The sequence below is a fragment of the Rhipicephalus sanguineus genome, chromosome 11, assembly GCF_013339695.2.
Source record: "Rhipicephalus sanguineus isolate Rsan-2018 chromosome 11, BIME_Rsan_1.4, whole genome shotgun sequence".
Classification (NCBI taxonomy): Eukaryota; Metazoa; Arthropoda; class Arachnida; order Ixodida; family Ixodidae; genus Rhipicephalus; species Rhipicephalus sanguineus.
The window spans coordinates 144,048,834-144,069,774 of record NC_051186.1 but is presented as its reverse complement, the minus strand read 5'-3'; the positions used below and the strand labels follow the sequence as shown (position 1 = coordinate 144,069,774).

The following is a 20,941-nucleotide window of genomic DNA, read 5'->3' as shown; positions in this document are numbered from 1 at the left end:
TCTTTTATACGTCAGTCATAGAACCTTCCGGCGTTATGGCTAATGGTCGCGTAAGCTCTGTAATAATCTTTACTGTTGGCGTCCTGCGCGTGATCTCAACAGAATGATGTCAAAGAATCGCGATGGTTCATCATTGCGACGCAGTCTGCGCCGAGCGCTGCTTACAGTTTTTGTGGATGAAATCAGAAGACGTCAAAAGAAAGCAAGAACGGCGCCTGACATTATCATAACCATGCGACAAACATTAAGTAGCCGATAAAGCAGGTTAGAAAGGGCACGTTGCTCTGGTCATGAGCCCAATCCAGTGTATGACATGGCTGCAAGTAAGGGACCAACTGTTTTAACGCGATAGCGTTAGAGAGCTCGTGTCGCAGAAATTCCGGTGTCGGCGACGGCGTCGTTGGTTGTGAGCGAAAAATCGTCCATGACCGGAAAATCGAGAAAGAAGCAAATAAAATAAACAATAAAAATCTTCGGTCCCATTGAGGATCGAACCCGGGCCGTTCGCGTGGCAAGCAGGTGTCCTGCCACAAATCCACGATGTTACTTGCAACTGCTTCGGGAAAAAACGCTATATAAATGCCATGTAGTGGAAGGAGTCTCCTTAACGCATTTAATGTTGCATGGCAGAACTGCACAATCGCGCAAGGCGACGCTTAACTGCATCAAACGTTTCAGTGCCATTTTCGTGTGTGAAAAACTTTGAAGTACACAGGCATGTGAAGACCAACTTCACATCTTTCGCACTCACATCTGCTCTCGGACTTCATGCCATGTGCCTTGCAAACTAAGCACAGCCTTGAGCGATTCTTCTTCATTTTCTTCGGCAGGTGTCACGACGAAAATGAGCCCATTCGGCGATTTGTAGGCGCATTGGCGAGGCCATCAAACTACGTTTTGTGCGCGACGCCATGCTTCGAAAAAGTCGGTATAGTGCACCCATCTCCGCTAAAAACCATGCTAAAGACACACACACACACAAAATTACAAACAGCCCCAAAATGGACAACTATGTCCATCTAGCGGAAAATATATCAAACTGCAAACATTATGGCCTTACATGACAAACGCGCCGCGCGCCCTGCCATCTCGGAGGCCATACGACTACAGCAGAGCCCTTGCTAATCGACGAGTGCCGGCGGGACATTCATGTCAAGTAGTCGCTCTCATGTCAGGGCTGTCTTGGCGACGCTCACGCTTGCCCTCCGCTTCTCGAGCTCGAAGTTCTGCGTCATTTTGGCGTCGTTCGGCTTCCCGCGCTCGTGGTTGGGGATCCACATCACGACGACGACGCTTCATTTCAGCTTCCCTGGCTCTCAGCAAGGGATCTTCATGGCGTTGTTGTCGTTTGACCTCCGCTTTCCTGACCTGACCACGTCGCGCGCGCACGCGCGCGTGTCTCTGTGTGCACGTGCGTGTGTGTGTAACAACACACATTAATAAGTGTGCACTTAGTGGTTGAAGTGCGCAATAGGGGCCGGATGTCGCTATCACGTTCAACTTATAAAGGCGAAGCTTAAGGGTCCTCCAATTTTTTCTAAACCTATCAAAATTATCTGATCTTCGCATCCACCAAAGGCGAGGCTCTTCCTTGGAAAGGAGCCCTGTTTATCCATTGGTGTTCTACGTGAGAAATGCTCATGCAAGGTGCTTGCTGCACCAACTTCAGTGGAATCACTGAAAAGGAAGCGGTTACTATGTTGTTTCAGAATCTGCACTTCTCATTTGCACATATGTACGGAACATTTGTCCATCTATTGGCAGCGCCAGTCACGGCAGAAAACATCGACAAAACCATGGTGTTTTGCACGCATTCATCTCAACAAGACTGCCAGCCACCGAGAGAGCTGTTCACGAAAAAATCCTTGACAGCAGTTGTACTGACCATGCGATCGATCTGGGTGGCAATGTCGGAGCGAGGCAGGCAACCTTCAAGGTTGTAGCCCTGGGTGCTGTTACGGTGCCACAAGGATGCCAAGTGTCGTGATCCGTACAGGGAGTCACTTGAGCTCCAGCGCACAAATGCCTCCTCGCCATCGAAGAAGATGAGCTGCACTGTCAAGCCATCACCCTGCACACAGCGTAGAAGAGATTGCTATGCCATATAAGCGTGCTGCATTCGTTTTCATACTTTCCAAGTCGAAGGAGAGAAAGCAGTGGTACATAAGAAACAAAATGACCGTGTGAAGCAATAAAGTTTACCACTGTGTCGTATTCGAGGCTGCATTGTCCAGAATACAGGGACGATGGAAGCAGACAGGAGGTTCTAATCAGAGCTCGTTCTAAGGGCACAACATTGTTCGACAATTTAGCGAACCAACTTGCACATGTGATTGGTACTATGAGCGGTGACCTGGAGGGACACTATGTTATTGTTTGTTGCATAAATGTGACAGTGAAAGTTGCATCAAGATCAACAATGATGTGAGACTAACATCTTCGCTAATAAAGTGTTTATTGCGTCGAAAGTAACACTACTGCACCTCACGTCAACTTCTCAGTGATCAGATGGGTTATTGTCCAAAGAGGACTCCAGGATATTGAGTGAGCGATTTCATAGAGTTAGTACAGACTCTAGAGGAAAAGCTCCCCATAGGACCCATGCATTAGAATCTCCGACCACAAGGGCGCCGCCATTACCGTACCGTGCGAGCGTTACCAGCTCCTGAGACGCGTGCTAGACTTGACGGTGGTATTCAGTTTTCATTGTAATTAATGAAAATGAGCTCATGTGAAGTAGAGCTGTAAGTATGTGTCAGCAGAAAGCGCAGACGCATGGCGACTCACCAGTGAGAAGACGCTGCCGCCATCTCGAACTCAAGTGGATATGGTGGCGCCATCTAGCAAAAGTGCCTGCAAACGCATCTTCCCGCGCCGTGAGTTCCGCGCGCAGTAAATTGCCTAAATGGCCTTGAATCTTTCCTAGAAATATTTTAAGTGAACGTTAAACACTGTCTCCATGTTTCTTATTTCTCAAAGTGCCCATGTTCGATTTTTATTGCCAGCATTACTCACATTAAATAGCGCTAATTTTAGCGAATATGTAAATAAATGCAAAGGCAACAATCGCAGAGGTACGGTAATGGCGGTGTTCTTGTGGTCGGCACTCTTTCGGCTCAGCTTTTCCTTAAGAGTCTGTACTAACTCTATAGGTGATTTGGCACCTCATGTGTGTGGGTGTGCTGGTACTGTAAATTCATAATCATCATCATCATCAGCAGCAGCAGCCATTTGTGGTTTCTTGTCAATTCATCACATACATGGTTCTATAGTGTTACCGCACTCCGCAGGATCATCTTCTCTTTTGGAGAAGTAATGCACGCCACTGGCCGGTGCTGCAGTAAGGGGCATAAATGGGTACTACGAAATACTCGATATAACAAAGTTAACTTTGGCTCTTCCTACAATTCCGTTATAACATTCTTCGAGTGTATACCGAATTTCTTCGTTGTTTGTTGGTTCTCTGTATAATGACATAAATGCCTCATGACATGTATGCAAAGTGTTGTCTAGACCATGGAAATTCATGACCAAGCCAGACATTGCGCTCTTCTGCAGTTTCTTCATCCAATACGATTACATTTATTAGAGGCATCTTCAACATGCTCAGTTATCCAATTTTGGGTTTTGTGCCAACTGGATCACCTGCTTTTTTGAAGCATCCTCGGACGATTCATGCCAGTCTGAGCTGCTGACAAGATATATTGCACCATTGCACTGCACCATTCCTTGAACACATGTGCACTACTCTATTTCTAGCCTTCACCTTCATTCCCAGGTTGTGCCTACATGGAGGCCCACCCTGCTTTGATTTCTGATCGCGGCTGATCACTTTCTTCTTGCATTTGCAAACTTTGGTGAGAACGTCCAGGCACAAAACTGCATGCGCTCAACGCCTTTACTTTTATGTCTTTAAGACATGAACAATTTCCGTGCTATATGAACACACTCGCTAGCCAATACAAAAACTTCAGCAACATACTTTAAGAGAGTTGACTGATGGCAGAGTTCGTGTTTTGCTTCTTCATTAGTCGTGACGATGCGCCTGTGCAGCTTGTTGATATATAAACCTGTGGCATTCGATAAAATCAGTTGTTAGTTTGCGCCAGTGCTCGTCTGCTCCTTTCTGTTGTCCTGTCTCGTTGCGCGACTCAAGATGGTTTATATAACTTCAGCAAGTAACTAGTGCATAGTATATATGGAGAGATGTCATGACACAAGTGTCATGGATGTGGTGCAACATTCCCATTGCGGTGTGTGTCATATCAAAAATATGGCAGCTGCACACACAAATGCATTTAGCTTTTCCTGGTGAGTAAATGTCACAATATTCTGTAGTTGAGCTTAAGGACAACTTTAGTGAGTGCATCTATGCATCTAGGATACAGCTCAGAAGAGAGGGTGTCGCTAGAGCCAACGTTTCGACGAGTGTATGTATATGCTTCGTACCCTCTCCTCCAACCCAAACAAAAGAAGTGGAAAGGGTAACTGCGATAACGGGGTTGGCGAAGAAAGAAGGGGCCGGCGTGCCGAATTGGGTGAAGAAAGAGGAAAATTCAGCGAAAAAGAAAGCATGGGGTGGTGTATTTGCGTCGAAGGACAGAAAGGGAGGCGGGCCTTTCCACCCTTCGGTTCTCACTACCTGGTTTATCGCTAAATAAACCGGGGCATCATACTGAACGACAGGTGAGGGTGCCTCATTTAACCTTTTTCATGTGGACTCGTACTGGCAAGTATCCAACAAGCTTCAAGCATGCCTTTTCTTATGTACCTTAACAGCAATACTGCTGGTGGTCTTACCCGCCTGGTCTGCTCCTGCAGTTTGTCATTCAGAACAGTGGCCAAGTATATCAGCTGGGCGCAGGGCACCGCAGAGTCAGTGGCCCCTAGGAACACTCCATGCTTGTGGACCTAGCCAAGACACATGAAAGCTCTTAGAACCCCAATGCATACACACGCACAAACTATCATTCGTTCTCTATCTTTTTTTTTATTGGTGGCCACGGCTAGTACTTGTGACCAAAACATAGTAGGCTGCATACTTTCTGGAAGCACCAAGGTGCACGAATAGTACATAATTTTACGCAACCTTACCAGGATGTCTACCGAGTAGATATTTCTAAATTCCCTGAGTTTTCCAGGTTTTCACCGTGTTTTTGCTAAAATTCCCCGAGTGAAACAGAACTTTCTTTTATATCAAGATGGGTAGACAACACCATGTCGCTCGATGATGTCACTCTCTGGTAGACACGTTAAAAAGTAAACGTGACTTAATCCCACTTGCATACTACAGAGAACAGTTAAACCTAGACATAGCGAAGTTGGTAAAAGCGGCAATTTACTTCGTTATATTGAAACTTCGTGAAACTGAAATTCGACGTTTCATACAAGCAGGTCCGTAGCCGGGGGGGGGGGGGGGGGCAAGGGACCCCCCAAAAAAAATCTTGGTGACATAGGTGTTTTTACGAAAAATAAGTAATGAAAATAGGTGTTTTTCTCAAATACTCAAGGTTTTCAGCAAGTGCCCCCCCCCCCCCGAAAAAATTTCTGGCTACGGGCCTGCACGCAAGGCATAGTTACCTAAGGATTAACTTTGAACTGAAAATGCCACAAGAATGCTCGACTAATACGGCAACACAAAAAAAAGCTTTTTTTTTTTTCGCGTGAAAAAATCAATTTTGTTGAGCCTGAGGTGCAGCAATCACAGTTAGATGCCTTGCCAGAATGTCACGTGTAAAACGAAACAAATGCAGGTTTAACGCACTGTGGAATTGGCCTTATTCTGCTGCTGCGACTTGTTAAATCCTCGTGCGTTGACCAGAGCCGTGCGACGCCTTTGCTATCATGTTGCCCAGCCGAACCATTTGCTCTCCACGAACGCGCAACATCGAAAACTGTCACACGTAAAAAAAAATAGTCACAGCTTCACCGCGAGAGCGAAATATTGAATCCGATAGCAACAAATAGAAATTTTATATGAATATAGGTTAGCAGCTCACTCCTTCAGGAAATGCAGCTGCTGAAGTAAGAGAAGTGACCTATCTATGTCTCAGGGGCGGATCCAGGTGCCTACATTGGCGGGTGGGGGGTTCCATCATACGATCGGGTAGGGGGTTACAAAGGCTGAACTCACTGCCTCAGCAGTTCATTTTGATGGGTCACGCATACAGAGGGGATTACGGCGGCGGCTAAGAAGCCTTCGTTGGAAATGTGCATAGAGAAGCCGGAAAGGGTAGCGCGATGAGGAAGGAGGTAGCGTAGTGAGCAGGGACAAGATTCTCTTTACCCCTTTTGGCCAGTAGTAGGTAAAGCAACCTGAGAAAGGGGGCAAACTCAACAGGCAGCCAGACAGAGGCGGTGGACGACAGGCACTCAAGGGAGGGGGAGGTATCGCCGCTACCGCCCCCCTCCCCTCCTCTGGATATGCCACTGCTATGTCTTCAACGGAAGTTTTGCAATTACAGCACAACACCTACAAAGGTATGAGCCGTCTGCTGATCCCCTCTAAAGGACCGCGGAACACGCGACCACACCCGCTGGTGGTACCACACACTTCCTGTCGGACTCAAGCAGCCCCCCCCCTCCCCAACCCTCCGGCTCCTATCTTCATGTGCCCATCGCGCGAAGGAGGCGGTCGGCTCGTTTCATCTCTGGTTACGCCCCGTTCGTCGGCAGCGCCAGCGCACTTTCACTCTCACACAGAGTATACAACGCGCGGGGTGATGTAATCGCGATTTGGACTTAAAGGGACACTAAAGGCAAATATTAAGTCGACGTTGATGCTTGCAATAGCGGTCCAGAAACATCGTAGTGCTACTTTTGTGCCAAGGAAGTGCTTAATTTGAAATAAAATCATGTTTGAATGGTCCGCATGCAGGCAAAAAATTCGACTGGAGTGGAGATTTTTTTGCTCTCGCAAAAAAAAAGCAAAATAGCTGCGGGCTAAGATCGCATGAAAGCACGGCAACAGCCTGAATTACGGCACATCCGATTATGGTGGTCACGTTACAGTTTTCCGACATCGCGCGCCGAATCGAGCAAAAGGGACCCGTGCCGGTGTCGCGAATTACCGTCGCCGCTATGCCTTGGCTCTGAAAAGTTTTGTTATTCGGCTTTGTTGCAAAACATCCACATAAGCAGTGGTGTAGCTGGTAATTGCGATAATAATAATAACAACAATAATAATAATAATAATAATATCTGGGGCTAAACGTCTCAAAAGCACGATATGATTATGAGAGACGCCGTAGTGGAGGGCTCCGGAAATTTCCGACCATATGGGGCCTTTAATGTCCACCTAAATATAAGTACACGGGCCTCAAACAACTGGTAATTGCGAGGCGCAGCCCACAAAAATATCGGTCGACTGCCTAAAACTTGTTTCAGCAGTGCCCTCACAGGAAAAAAAAAGAAAGAAAAAAGCTTTCACTTGCTGTAAATGGGCCTGTTAGCTACGCTCGCTCTCGCCTGGAAATTTATTCTATTCTTCACAGAGTCCTAAATAGCATCTTTGAAGCTCGGGATCACAGCGAGTGAGCTCTCCGATAACCGCCAACAAGCGTCGGGATGGCTAGCAAGATAGCAGCCTTGTCGACATCCGCTTCCTGAACGATCGCGATCGTTTGCGAGATAAGTCAAGCTTGTTACATCTACTGCTACCGCTTCCACAACGAATCATGCTTGTTACTTGACATGCGGCGATAACAAAAACACCATATCGGGCGCTAACGCACAGCGAGCGCGTCAAAGAAAACAGAACTACACCGCGTAGTCACAACATTGCGCGATACGATGTGCCGCGGTTCCCGCATGCCACGCATTAAGGCCGAGACAGACGGTACGATTTTCCATGCGATGCGACGTCTGACAGGTCGGTGGGGTAACCGGAATGGTGACCTTTCATAGCATCGGACAGCCACCATTCCTTCTCCCCCACCGCCGTGTCGGCCGTCGCATCGCAAGGAAAATCGTACCGTCTCGCCCTTGAGCCGGATTCTCTCCCACTCCACCGCTCCGAAGACGAGGAGAGCATCGAGGTGCGCCCCTTCCCCGCAGCGGCCGTTCGATTTGAAGAATGCGTTCACAAAACCTCGAGCTAGCGTTAAGCCCCAACCACTGGCACGCGTGTGCACGCGTATGCACGCGCCTAGGCGTCAAATGCGCCTCTCGGCGTCGGTCGCGGAGGGCTGTACGCGTCCATACGCCTCGAGGCGCGCGGGGTCAAGACGACTTTGATATTTTCGGCTACGTCACCACGCGTACGGCGCGCCAACCAATCAGAGGCCGGCATGGGCCGGCGGCGCCAACCAATCAGAGGCCGCGATACCTCTGAGTGCTATGCCTAATGGCCGCCGCTTCGAAGGCACCTCCGAGTGCAGGGCAAGCACGGAAACTACGGTCGCAAACGCTCCTGAGTGACCGCGTCGTCATCCAGTACGTCGACGACACGGCGAACGACCGCGAGTGCTACCAGTGGGACGCTGTTTCGTGCCGAGTTCGAGCGACACCGACAAATCCAGCGAATGCTTCCCGGCTGCCCTTGCCCCGGTTTTGAGTGCCATCGTCGACCGAGTGAAAACATCGTACCTACTACTGCGGCATGTCGCTGCTCCTGTGCTCTGATCTGTGTGTATCTGCGCTCGGAACGGGTGTAAACATGCTTCGGAGGTTTGAAGTCCTCAGCGTGAGCCCTCGCCTACCGCGAAGTCAATTCAGAGCGGTGTCGTCTGCATTCAGCGTAGGCCCCTACCGTCGAGTTCGTGTGAACCAGTTCATGTGAGGAAGTTTGGTTGAAGGAAATTGATGGTAGTTGTTTCCGTCGAAACATAGACGCTATATATGACGCTAGAGACTTCGCGTGGCGCTTACGCAGGAGTTTTTAACCACAGTGTGTTTGTTTTCAACATCGCCATTCGCTTCATCATTGCCGAAAGCGAACATCGCACTTGCCAACGCATTTCAGTGATGTGACAACGTACATGAGGAGGATTTGCGGATTTTACGACGCTGAAACATTGGTTGACTTCGGCGCAAATCGTTTGCGTGTGTTGCCAAGCTAACAACAAGCGTGTGCTTGTTGGTAGCAGTGTGACGTGTTTTCGTGCCGGGTACCAGCGACGCCGACACATTAAGCTGTCAGCGGTCTCATTTACATTCATGTATAAAATAGAAGCTCGAACGTGAGCGAGTGTGGTGATCGAAAAAGAAAGTTGCATGATTAAGTGCTGCTTGTGTTGCCTGCTGTTTCACATCTTGACTCTTGGTCTGCTTCTCTGCCGTGCAACTACACCTTAGCACATGCCCAGTTGCACATGCCTTGTTTTGCAGGCTGTCTATTCTGACACACATTCTCCCTAGTCTTTTCTGATACTCATAGACGGGAGAATGTGAACAGTGGCGCTTCTCCATCGTTTTACAGTTTACTTAAATATAACACATGTTTTGTTTACAGCTGGACAGCTAATTTGCTAAAAAGCTTGTAAGTTACAAGCACCTCCATTGAAATCTGAGGTGCACAATGACACGATAGTAAGAAGAGAAGAGCATGACATCACACGTATGTGCAAAAGGAATGAAAGTGCAATATTACTGTGCTGCTCTTTGTTTAGAAGGAATTCAAACGGTGCCTCACTGGAACCTCACACACTTGTGACACCATTCTAAACTGCGCACATATTTATCTCTTCCTCCACACTGAATCCAGATGAAATAATTATTTGATGGTTTCAAATGCAAAATCCTTGGATGTATTGCAAGGACTATTTCATTTCTGTTCAGTTCTTTGTATATGCACTAACTTAGACTATGCATGCACTTAAGCATAATTGAAATATGAAGACATTCATTCAGTTTAGCTATGTTAGACAACTTGCCAAAGACTTTTATACAGTGCTCTGGTGCAATCCTATGAGCGAAATCTGTTGTATCATGAAGTTTCAGGCACGATTTATTATGTTAGAGGGTATTTTGACTACTGACGACGTCCAAAGGACTTCTACACAGTGCTTGGTTCCAATCTTATGACCGATATCTGTCACATCATGAAGTTTCAGGCACGATTTATTATGTTAGAGGGTATTTTGACTACTGACGACGTCCAAAGGCCTTCTACACAGTGCTTGGTTCCAATCTTATGACCGATATCTGTCAGATCATGAAGTACCAGGTGTGGTTTGTTGCGCTAGAGGATATTTCGACTACACACAACGTGCAAAAACCAGTGCTCGGTTCCAATCTTATGGCCGATATCTATCGCATCGTGAAGTTTCAGGCATGATTTATTAATTAGAGGGTATTTTTACTACTGACGACGTCCAAAGGCCTTCTACACAGTGCTTGGTTCCAATCTTATGACCGATATCTGTCACATCATGAAGTTTCAGGCACGATTTATTATGTTAGAGGGTATTTTGACTACTGACGACGTCCAAAGGCCTTCTACACAGTGCTTGGTTCCAATCTTATGACCGATATCTGTCACATCATGAAGTACCAGGTGTGGTTTGTTGCGCTAGAGGATATTTCGACTACACACAACGTGCAAAAACCAGTGCTCGGTTCCAATCTTATGGCCGATATCTGTCGCATCGTGAAGTTTCAGGCATGATTTATTAATTAGAGGGTATTTTGACTACTGACGACGTCCAAAGGCCTTCTACACAGTGCTTGGTTCCAATCTTATGACCGATATCTGTCACATCATGAAGTTTCAGGCACGATTTATTATGGTAGAGGGTATTTTGACTACTGACGACGTCCAAAGGCCTTCTACACAGTGCTTGGTTCCAATCTTATGACCGATATCTGTCACATCATGAAGTACCAGGTGTGGTTTGTTGCGCTAGAGGATATTTCGACTACACACAACGTGCAAAAACCAGTGCTCGGTTCCAATCTTATGGCCGATATCTGTCGCATCGTGAAGTTTCAGGCATGATTTATTAATTAGAGGGTATTTTGACTACTGACGACGTCCAAAGGCCTTCTACACAGTGCTTGGTTCCAATCTTATGACCGATATCTGTCACATCATGAAGTTTCAGGCACGATTTATTATGTTAGAGGGTATTTTGACTACTGACGACGTCCAAAGGCCTTCTACACAGTGCTTGGTTCCAATCTTATGACTGATATCTGTCACATCATGAAGTACCAGGTGTGGTTTGTTGCGCTAGAGGATATTTCGACAACACACAACGTGCAAAAACCAGTGCTCGGTTCCAATCCTATGACCGATATCTGTCGCATCGTGAAGTTTCAGGCATGATTTATTATATTAGAGGGTATTTTGCCTACTGACGACGTCCAAAGGCCTTCTACACAGTGCTTGGTTCCAATGTTATGACCGATATTTGTCGCATCATGAAGTACCAGGTGTGGTTTGTTGCGCTAGAGGATATTTCGACTACACACAACGTGCAAAAACCAGTGCTCGGTTCCAATCTTATGGCCGATATCTGTCGCATCATGAAATGTCAGGTGTGGTTTGTTGCGCTAGAGGATATTTCGACTACACACAACGTGCAAAAACCAGTGCTCGGTTCCAATCTTATGGCCGATATCTGTCGCATCATGAAATGTCAGGTGTGGTTTGTTGCGATATTTAGACTACAGACAACGTCCAAAAGCCTTCTACACAGTGCACAGCTGCAATCACAATCTTGACATAACCCATTTTTTTGTGCACACTAACATGTTCAAATACAGTTTTTTCTGATATTTACGAACACTGGAATGATGTACCTGGTTCCGTTCGTGAAATGAATGTATCTGATTTTTGGAGGCACTTGTATGATATTAGTGTTCTATTTCTGTCATTTTTAACCCAGTTGCACTCAACAGGTGGCGATATCTGCTTTTGTTGAAGCAGTTATTGCGATATTACTGTATACATTCTTTCCTTTTGTATTCGTGTACACCACTCCTGCAGTAGCCCTGCATTGGGCTGCAATATTTGAAAATAAATAAATAAATAGACTGTTTAATTATGAACTCGATGCGTATTTTGTGGTGAACAGTGCATATTCATTTATTAGAAAACAAGAAAGTCAGGCCATACTTGCAGTGCTACAGTTTACCTGCATTTTGTTGCTAGACGGGACATAAGCAACTGTGAGTTTCCAGTAATGTTGGTTTCTTGTTTCCATGCTACTGAAAAAAATTTGAGTTAGTATGTATGCTTGCTCCAGGATTCGAACTTCTCAATGTTGGCCCATGTAATAAACTGTAACTCATGTTAGGCAGCTAGAATATTAGTCACGGTGACACCCGTGGTACGCGGCAGGGGCGTAGCCAAAGGGGGGGGGGGGGGGGGTTCAACCCCCCCCCCCCGAAATTTTTGAATTTTGCTTGCGCATATATACACGCACACATACAAACGCACGCACGAACATACATAATGTATGGTTGAACCCCCCCCCCCCCCCCCCGAAAAAAATTTCTGGCTACGCCCCTGGTACGCGGGAAAGCCGTCTTTTTGTTAATGTGAAAAGTATTAGTCGTTATGCGGCGAATTTTTAGGGCACCTCGTTTGGACTTTGCAGCAAACGTCTATTTCCTTTTTTTTCGTAACTAAAGTACGTGCCAAGAAACGACGTCAAGCCCACCGACGGTGCGGGCGACGCCGCTCCCGTCCGCTTCTTGGAGCAGAACCATTTTCATGAACAGGATGATTATATTCGTGTTGGGCACTAATAGCATGGCCGTGAACAGGCGTCAAGAAGGCGATCGCACAAGCGTTGGCGATCTCGCAAACATCGTTGGCTGTGTCCTGTGATGCAGACGTGAACTTAGCAGCGCACGCGCCGATGTCGATTACTTGTGCATACCGTGGTTGTTACTTTGGTCATTGCGATGTTAATTACTTCTTAAATAGTCAAAACAGTGATGGGTGAAGCACAATCAATATTTTAACGACAGTCTATTCGCTTCCATTGATAACGCACCGTTCTAGGCTGTACATGGACAGTTTTAAACAAAAAGATCAGGCAACACTGTGCCTCTGCCGAAAGCGAGCGTCGGCGCGGTCGACGCTTGCCAGTGGTTGCGCGCCCTTTTCCTCCACGGGGCGCGCCGCGACGCATTTGACGCGTAGGCGCGTGGAACGCGTGCCGGCGCTTGCCAGTGGTTGGTACTGTGAGGGCATCCATTGGTAGTGATGGGGGTATGTGGCGCCCCCTGGGCGTGGTGGCAACAGTGGACATCCGGCCTGTGTGCGGGCAGAGTGTGCACGGACGGTGTTGTGGTTGGACGTGAGTGGCGCGGGATTCGGGGAGTGAGGCCTAACGAACACAACGAACATGACAAGTGGGGGCTCGTCCGGGATTGGACCGACTGAAATTCCCGATGAATTCGTACAGTTTATGCTGCGTCAGACAAATGGATCGGCTATCGAACGCGAGCGCATAGCATCTGAGCTGCGGCAGGCGTTAATGGCCGCTCCCGTGGTTCCCGGAGGCAACGAGCGCCGACCGGCCTTTGTTGGACCGCCGGCTACACAAATGTCGGCGACGGTGACAGCGCCCATTGCGACCACGTTGCCTCGGTTCGCGGGCTTCCAGGATGTGCAACACCCAGAGGAATTCCTCAGCAAAGTGGACAATTTTTGCCTGATTAACGGCATAGCTCTGGAGGACCGAGTTCGCCGCGTCGTTACCGCGGCGCTTGACGGCAGCGCGAAATTGTGGCATCGTTTCGCGGGTCCCTTCGCTACGTGGGATGCCTTTGTCACCGCTTTCCGACGGGAATTCGCGTCGGCCGACGAAAAGAAGCGCCTGAAGGAAGAGTTGGAGGCACGCACTCAACACCCGGAGGAGAACTTGAAAGAATTTATTTATGTTATTTCCGAGTTCTACGACCGAATCGGAGAGGAGGTTGCCGACGACGTCAAGGTCGACAGAGTGCTGAGCCAAATGCACCCCCAGCTGCAAGACTTGGTAGCGGGGTCCACCTTCTCAAGCTTGAAGGCCCTGGCGGATGCGGCCGATGGGCTGATGGAGCGAGTGCGGCGCCGGCTACAATATCGGCCTCCTCCACCCAAAACAAATCAGGTCGCGCGCGACTTGGCATATTCGGCGCATGGCATGCCTGACGCAATGGCAGTGCCCCAGCACTCCGCAGCAGTCGTCTCCGCGCCGAATGCCGGTTGGACACCTGGGTGCGCGTGGCCCCTCCACCCCGCAGCAGTGCAACCGTCATACCACCGGGACCAGTGGCCCATAATTCAGGCCCAATCTGTCGGCGCACCAACGTACCGACCACCAGCAGGGCGTCGACCTCAGCGGGCCCCGAGCCAAGTTGTTTGCCGACGATGTGGCGGCGTCGGCCACATTGCACGCAACTGTGCGAGTAGACCGCGCCAAGACAACGCCGTTTGCTTCCAGTGCGGCCGTCCAGGGCACTTCCAGGCTCAGTGCTCGGGAAACGGGCGCCAGTAGGCACCGGTTCAGCGGGTTCCTACTGCAATTTTATTATGCAAGTTGCATCTGCAGCCGGAGGAGGGAAGGAGCCGCTCTTGGATGTTCGAATCGGCAGTACGACGTTCCGTGCATTGCTCGACACTGGGTCCAGCGTGAGTCTCCTTGGTCCACTAGCCACCAGTGAGGCATGCTCTTCGGGGGGAAAAAGGAAACGCGAAACTCGAACACTCCGCTTGGCATCAGGTTGGTCCCAGAGCTCCGAGGCTACAAAATGCAAAATTGAGTGGGATGGCGGCTCCCGGGTTCAAAAATTTATTTGTCTGCCTGACCTGTGCCAGGATGTTGTGCTCGGAAGGGACTTCCTTACAGCCACTGGCATGTCCTTGCACATAGCTTTGGGCGGGTGGACTATAGGTATGGAGCCACAGCTTGTTGTTCCATTTGCCAAACCAGACAGGAAGGTTGCCCCAGATCCAGTGGATGATGCCAATTGCCTTGGAAACTTGTTTGAGCAACAGCCAGACGTTGTGGCATGCAACACCATTAGTGGCTCAGGACAGCAAGCAGAAGTGACGCGTGAGTTCAGGGGCCTGCTGGGAGAATATGAGGCACTCTTCACAAAGTTGCCTGGTTGTACAACACTCATTGAGCACTCTATCGACACAGGTGACAGCACACCAGTGCGCACAAAACTGCGCCCAGTCAATCCAAAAAAACAATGCATCATGGATGCTTGCCTGGACGAGATGCTAGAAACAGGCCTAATCAGGCGGAGCATAAGCAGTTGGACAAGTGCACCAGTCCTGGTGGGAAAGAAATCCGGAGGCTACCGGGTGGCTGTCGACTACAGACGCTTGAATTCCTGCACAAGGGTACCAGTGTACCCAATGCCTCGCACTGATTGGCTCCTGGCTCAGCTAGGTAATGCACAATGGTTTACAAGCTTTGACCTCTCCCAAGGGTTCTTCCAAATTCCACTGCGGGAACAAGATGTTGAGAAGACTGCATTCATATGTCATAGGGGCACCTTCGAATTCACAAGGATGCCGTTTGGTGTGGCTGGAGGCCCAGCCACATTCCAAGCTTTAATGGACAGGGTTCTTGAGGGCATAAACCACAAATTTGCCATGGCGTTCCTTGATGATGTCTTGGTGTACTCTCCTACAATAGAACAACACCTGGTACACGTCCGTGAAGTCCTCGAACGCATCAAAAATGCAGGGCTTACAATTAATCCAACCAAAGTACAACAATGCACTCAATCCCTCACCTTCCTTGGTCACGTTGTATCTCCAGGAGAGTGCCGACCAGACCCAGAGAAGGTGCGTGCAGTGGCAGAGTACCCACGGCCATCCAACATGAAGCAACTGCAGGCATTTCTGGGCTTAGCTGGATATTACAGGAACTTTATTCCACAATTTTCCCTCACTGCTAAGCCCTTAACCAACTTGCTCAAGACGCAACAGAAATGGCAGTGGACGAGCATTGAAGAACAGTCATTTGCGACTCTCCGAGCAATGCTGGCAACAGATGCAGTTCTGAGCTTGCCAGACCTCAATGCACCATTTGTTGTTGAAACAGATGCCAGCAGTGTTGGTATCGCCGCAGTGCTGCTGCAACGTCGGGATAACATTTTGAAGCCAATTTCATTCATCAGCAGAGGCTTGTCGGATGCGGAGCATAATTACACAGTCCAGGAGTGGGAGTGTTTGGCCGTCGTATGGGCTGTAGAGAAATTCCGATCTTATTTGGAATTCACAGAATTCGAAGTGCACTGTGATCATGCGTCATTGGCTTGGATGTTCACCACTGAGCAGGCATCTCCTCGTGTGCGGCGCTGGGTGCTACGCCTTCAAGGGTTTCAGTGCAAAATTAAGCACCGTCGTGGTAAGGCCAACATTCCTGCTGATGCCCTAAGCCGGGCACCTGTTCAGCCAAACTCCAAGACAGCAGCTGAAAGCCTGCCTGAGAGACTTTTGCCACTTAACTTGGACACTGACGAAGGCTCTGTCACGTTTGAAACCTGCCTGCCAACCACCATTGAGGACCTCAGTGTTATAAACTGTGCGAAAAAACTAGCACAGGAACAACAACGTGATGCTCTTTTGTGTGACATAACGAGAACTATCCAGGGAGAGTACCTGCACAAAGGCACTGCCGAAACCCGTCGTCTGGAGGACCTGGCATCCACGTCTCATCTAGAGCCATCAGGACTTTTGGTGCAATGTCGCGGCGACCGTACAGTAGCCTGGTTGCCTACTCACCTTCGCCCCTTGGTCCTGCAGATGGCCCATGACCACCCGACAAGTGCCCATGCAGGATTCTACAAGACACTGCGGCGCATCAGAGACAAGTTTGTGTGGTTGGGCATGAGCAATGACACATCGAAGTATGTCCGCAGTTGCTCAGTCTGTCAAAGGACGAAAGCACAGCGTTGCAAACCCCAAGGATTTATGGCAAGCCAATGGCCTGCAGCACCAATGGAAGAACTTAGTATTGACTTAATGGGGCCGTTACCTACCAGCCCTCGGGGGCACAAGCACTTGCTGGTCATTGTTGACAAATTTACCAAATTCATTGAGCTCTTCCCTCTTCGTGCAGCAACAACACAGCAGATAGCCAGCCGTGTGGAAGAGTTCATCTGCAGACACGGGGTACCTACTGCTATTTCTAGCGATAATGGGAAGCCCTTTGTTAGTAAATTATGGAAGAACCTGCTTAGGCGATGGAGCATCTCGGAGCGCCACACGGTGCCTTACAGGCCAGCCGGACAGATGGTCGAGCGGCACAATGGCACCGTGAAGCAGTGCATTCGTGCATACTGCAATGAGCACAAAAACTGGGACCAACACATTCCCGAGATTGCTTTTGCAATGCGAACCGCTGTAAGTGCTGCTACTGGATACACCCCAGCCCTCCTCTGCTATGGCCGTGAACTCCGAACACTCTGGCAAACCCACCGAAGACAAGCAAGACGCTGAGCCTGCGGTATCATCTTCTCACGCATTCGCAGCAGAACTTCAGTCCCATTTGGCAGAAGTCATGAATGCTGCACGGCAGCATCAGCAACATGCTTGGCGTGCCCAGAAGCAGCACTACGACCAGCGACGCCGAGCCACGACATTGGAGGAAGGCGACCTTGTCCTGCGAGAAACCCACATACTCAGTGACGCTGCAAGAGGCATCTCATCGAAGCTGGCACCAAGGCGAAATGGTCCATTCCGCATCTGCAGACGTATTGGTGCAAACACTTTCAAGCTCGTCCACCCACAGACTGGGAGAGCTTGTGGCGAGGCCCATGCCGACCAGCTCGTCAAATACCATCCTCCATGGTCAGCGGGGAGCTTCACGCTTCAAGGGGGGGACGGGCTGTGAGGGCATCCATTGGTAGTGATGGGGGTATGTGGCGCCCCCTGGGCGTGGTGGCAACAGTGGACATCCGGCCTGTGTGCGGGCAGAGTGTGCACGGACGGTGTTGTGGTTGGACGTGAGTGGCGCGGGATTCGGGGAGTGAGGCCTAACGAACACAACGAACATGACAGTACTTTACACTCTCCGGCGTTACCGCGACTTTCGTTCCCTTTCAATAAAGTTACTGTGGATTTTCCCTGATGGGGGCACAATTTCCCTGATTTTTTCCTGAGTATTTCCAGGCTATCCAAAATGCTTGAGAATTTCCGGTTTTCCCGGTCGGTAGACACCCTGCAATTACACTTACAAGTTGTGATGTTCATAGTTATTTTATAGAGTGTCACAGTTTTAAAGCTAGGGGTGTGCAAATATTCCAACATTCGAATATTTTTCAAATAGTGTTTGCTAATCGCTTCGCACCGGGATTTTACTATTCGAACTTCTGGAAAATACTTATAACGGTCCCATTCGCTTAAATCAAATCACAGCGCTTCTAAACGATGCGCGTAAACCCAATTCTCTTCGCGAACTTGGACCTATCGAAAGTTTAACTGCCGTCACCACCCCCTTACACATTTTTAGACGAGGTAGCTCGATCGCTGCCCAGAGAGAAGAAAAAGTGCAGCGCAAAAGTGCGAAGCACAGCAATAAACTAAGCGATATTGTAATAAGCTCTGCCGGTGCATTGAACCTAATCTTGAATCTCTACACCAAGAAATGTTCCGGCTCGGACGGCATACCGAATTCCTTTCCTGTGAGATACTGCTCATGGTCAGCCCGGTACCTTACTGTAATCTTCCAGGAATCCTTGGACTCTGGTGAAGTACCGTCTTCATGGAAAACAGCGAAAGTATAACCTTTGTACAAATCTGGTGATAGACAACTTCTATCTCATTACAGGCCCATATCTCTTGCACCACAGTGATATTGGAACGCGTTATTCACAAGCATATCATTCAATTCCTCGACTCCAGCGACGTTCTAACATCGGCTCAGCATGGTTCCCGTCGTGCTTACAGCACTGTTACACAATTAGTCGATTTTGTTCATGACATCACCTCTAACCTAGATCGAGCAAACCAAATAGATGTCATTTTCACTGACTTCTCTAATGCTTTTGACTCTGTCCTTAAATGTAAGCTGCTGTTGAAACTAGATACCATACTCAATAATTCCCGTCGTGCCTCTTGGATCGCCAGTTTCCTTCAGTATTGCTCGCAATTTGTTTCTTTCAATTCAGTGGAATCATCCCCTGTTGGCGTTACGCCAGGCGTTCTGCAGGGATCTGCACTGGGCCCTTTATTATTCCTCATATATATTAATGATGTACCTCACTGCACATCATATATAATAAGACTTTATGCTGATCATTGCGGAATCTATAATTCTGCTGAAGATCATCACCGTCTTTCACTCATTTCTTTAAGCACTTGGTGCAAAACATGGCAAATGAACGTTAATTGCATTAAAACAGTCGTCATGTCATTTAAGAATGCACAGAACCCATTTTCGTCTGAGTACTATCTGGGCGGTATAAAACTTAAAACAGTGTCACAATATAAATATTTAGGTGTCATTCTAACAAAAAACCTTTCCTAGACTAACCACATCGAATATATCAGCGGCAAAGCTGCGCCGTATTTTGGCTAAATCATCTCGCGATACCAAACGCTGATTCACCCTATTCTAGAATACTGATTTATTGTTTGGTATCCCTACAATGTGACCTAAAAATCCTTGACTTCGTTCAATATCATCTGCCGTAACTACAGCCGCAACTTCTCACCAACACAGGCTCAGCAACCAGTGAATATTGTACAATTACATTCTGGTTATCGCATCGAATCTTTAAAAACATTATACGCAGTTATCAACTCCTCCTCTGGCGTTTTTGGTGGTAACTACAACACATTTGTGGAAGAAACTTGCACCCGCAGCTCCCGCAACTTGAACGTAAAGCCTTTCTTTGCTCGTACTAGCACATTCAAATTTATTTTCCTACGCGCTATAGACCTTTGGAATTCCCTGCCGGGCAATATTCTTTCACTACCATTAAAAGATTTTATTTATGCCGCTATTAACCACTTGGAAAATACAAAAGTGCTGGTTTCTAATATGTGATGTGCTGGTTTCTTAGGAACTGTTGTAATATACTACAGTTCTGTTGTTGTAGTTTTTTTTTCTTTTTTTTTCTTTCTCTTGTGTCAGTTCTGTATAACTTATCCACTCCAGCTGTAGCCCTGCACTGGGGCTCCAGTATATGCAAATAACTAAAAATAAGTAAATCTGCTGATACCGTACTTAATGGAGTGTACCGCGCAAACAATTTTCGAGAGTTCTAAGTAAAAATGCATCTGCGCGTAATGTTATAAGATCTTTTAAAACTACGGCGTACCGCTATGTTGACGATCAGAATAAAAAAAAAGGCAAGCACAATGCACCCTCACATAATAAAAATGTAATGAGGTTTATTCGGAGAGCCTAAGAAGCAGGCGGTAGAGCGGAAAAGAACACAGGGCGAAGAAGATGGTGGTGTTCGAACGCAGATTTCGTGGTGCCTCCGCTCGTGGTGATGATCGTTGAGCCCCTGTCATTGTCTTCGTTCCTTCACTATGATTGTCCCCGTCGAGAAAGACGAAGCCATCCTGGCGATCTAAAAGGTGGGAACAAGCGGGTGGAAATACGGCTTCAAGCGCTCTACGTGAACAGTATCATGTCCACGCCGACGACGGTCGCCGAGCTGCGTAAGCGGTTCAATGGCGTAATTGACAGGTAATGTGCCCTTGACCACGCGGTAGGGACCATGGTAATTTGAAAGTAGTTTGGTAGACAAACCAGGTGCGCAGGATGGTACATGCAGCCATACAAGTGTTCCAGGTGCGAACTAAACACGGGCGCATAGCCGGGATAGCTTGTCAGGGGTGGAAAATTGTTAGGGGCGTATTTCTGAGCAAAAGAATAAGGCCGCCTGTGAGATACAGCATGTAAAACGGTATTGCCCATGTGGAGTTGGGGTGGTTTATGAAATACCCCTTAGCTGTGGTAGGACATACATCGGTCAGACTGGTCGATGTTCAAATATCCGATTAATGGAACATGAAGCTTCCATAAAC

The 20,941-nt window shown here is 48.2% G+C and overlaps 1 protein-coding gene across 3 annotated transcripts in view; it reads right to left on the bottom strand.

Moving 5' to 3' along the window:
• LOC119375584 (glutaminyl-peptide cyclotransferase) overlaps positions 1 to 20,941 on the bottom strand; it is a 354,571-nt gene that overhangs the window by 158,154 nt on the left and 175,476 nt on the right. For all 3 annotated transcript variants that reach the window (XM_037645800.2, XM_049420407.1, XM_049420405.1), the window contains 2 exons: positions 4,801 to 4,911; positions 1,886 to 2,071 (listed from right to left, as the gene is read on the bottom strand). In XM_037645800.2, the coding sequence (XP_037501728.1) occupies positions 1,886 to 2,071; positions 4,801 to 4,911 (297 nt within the window). The remainder of the gene's footprint in view (positions 1 to 1,885; positions 2,072 to 4,800; positions 4,912 to 20,941) is intronic.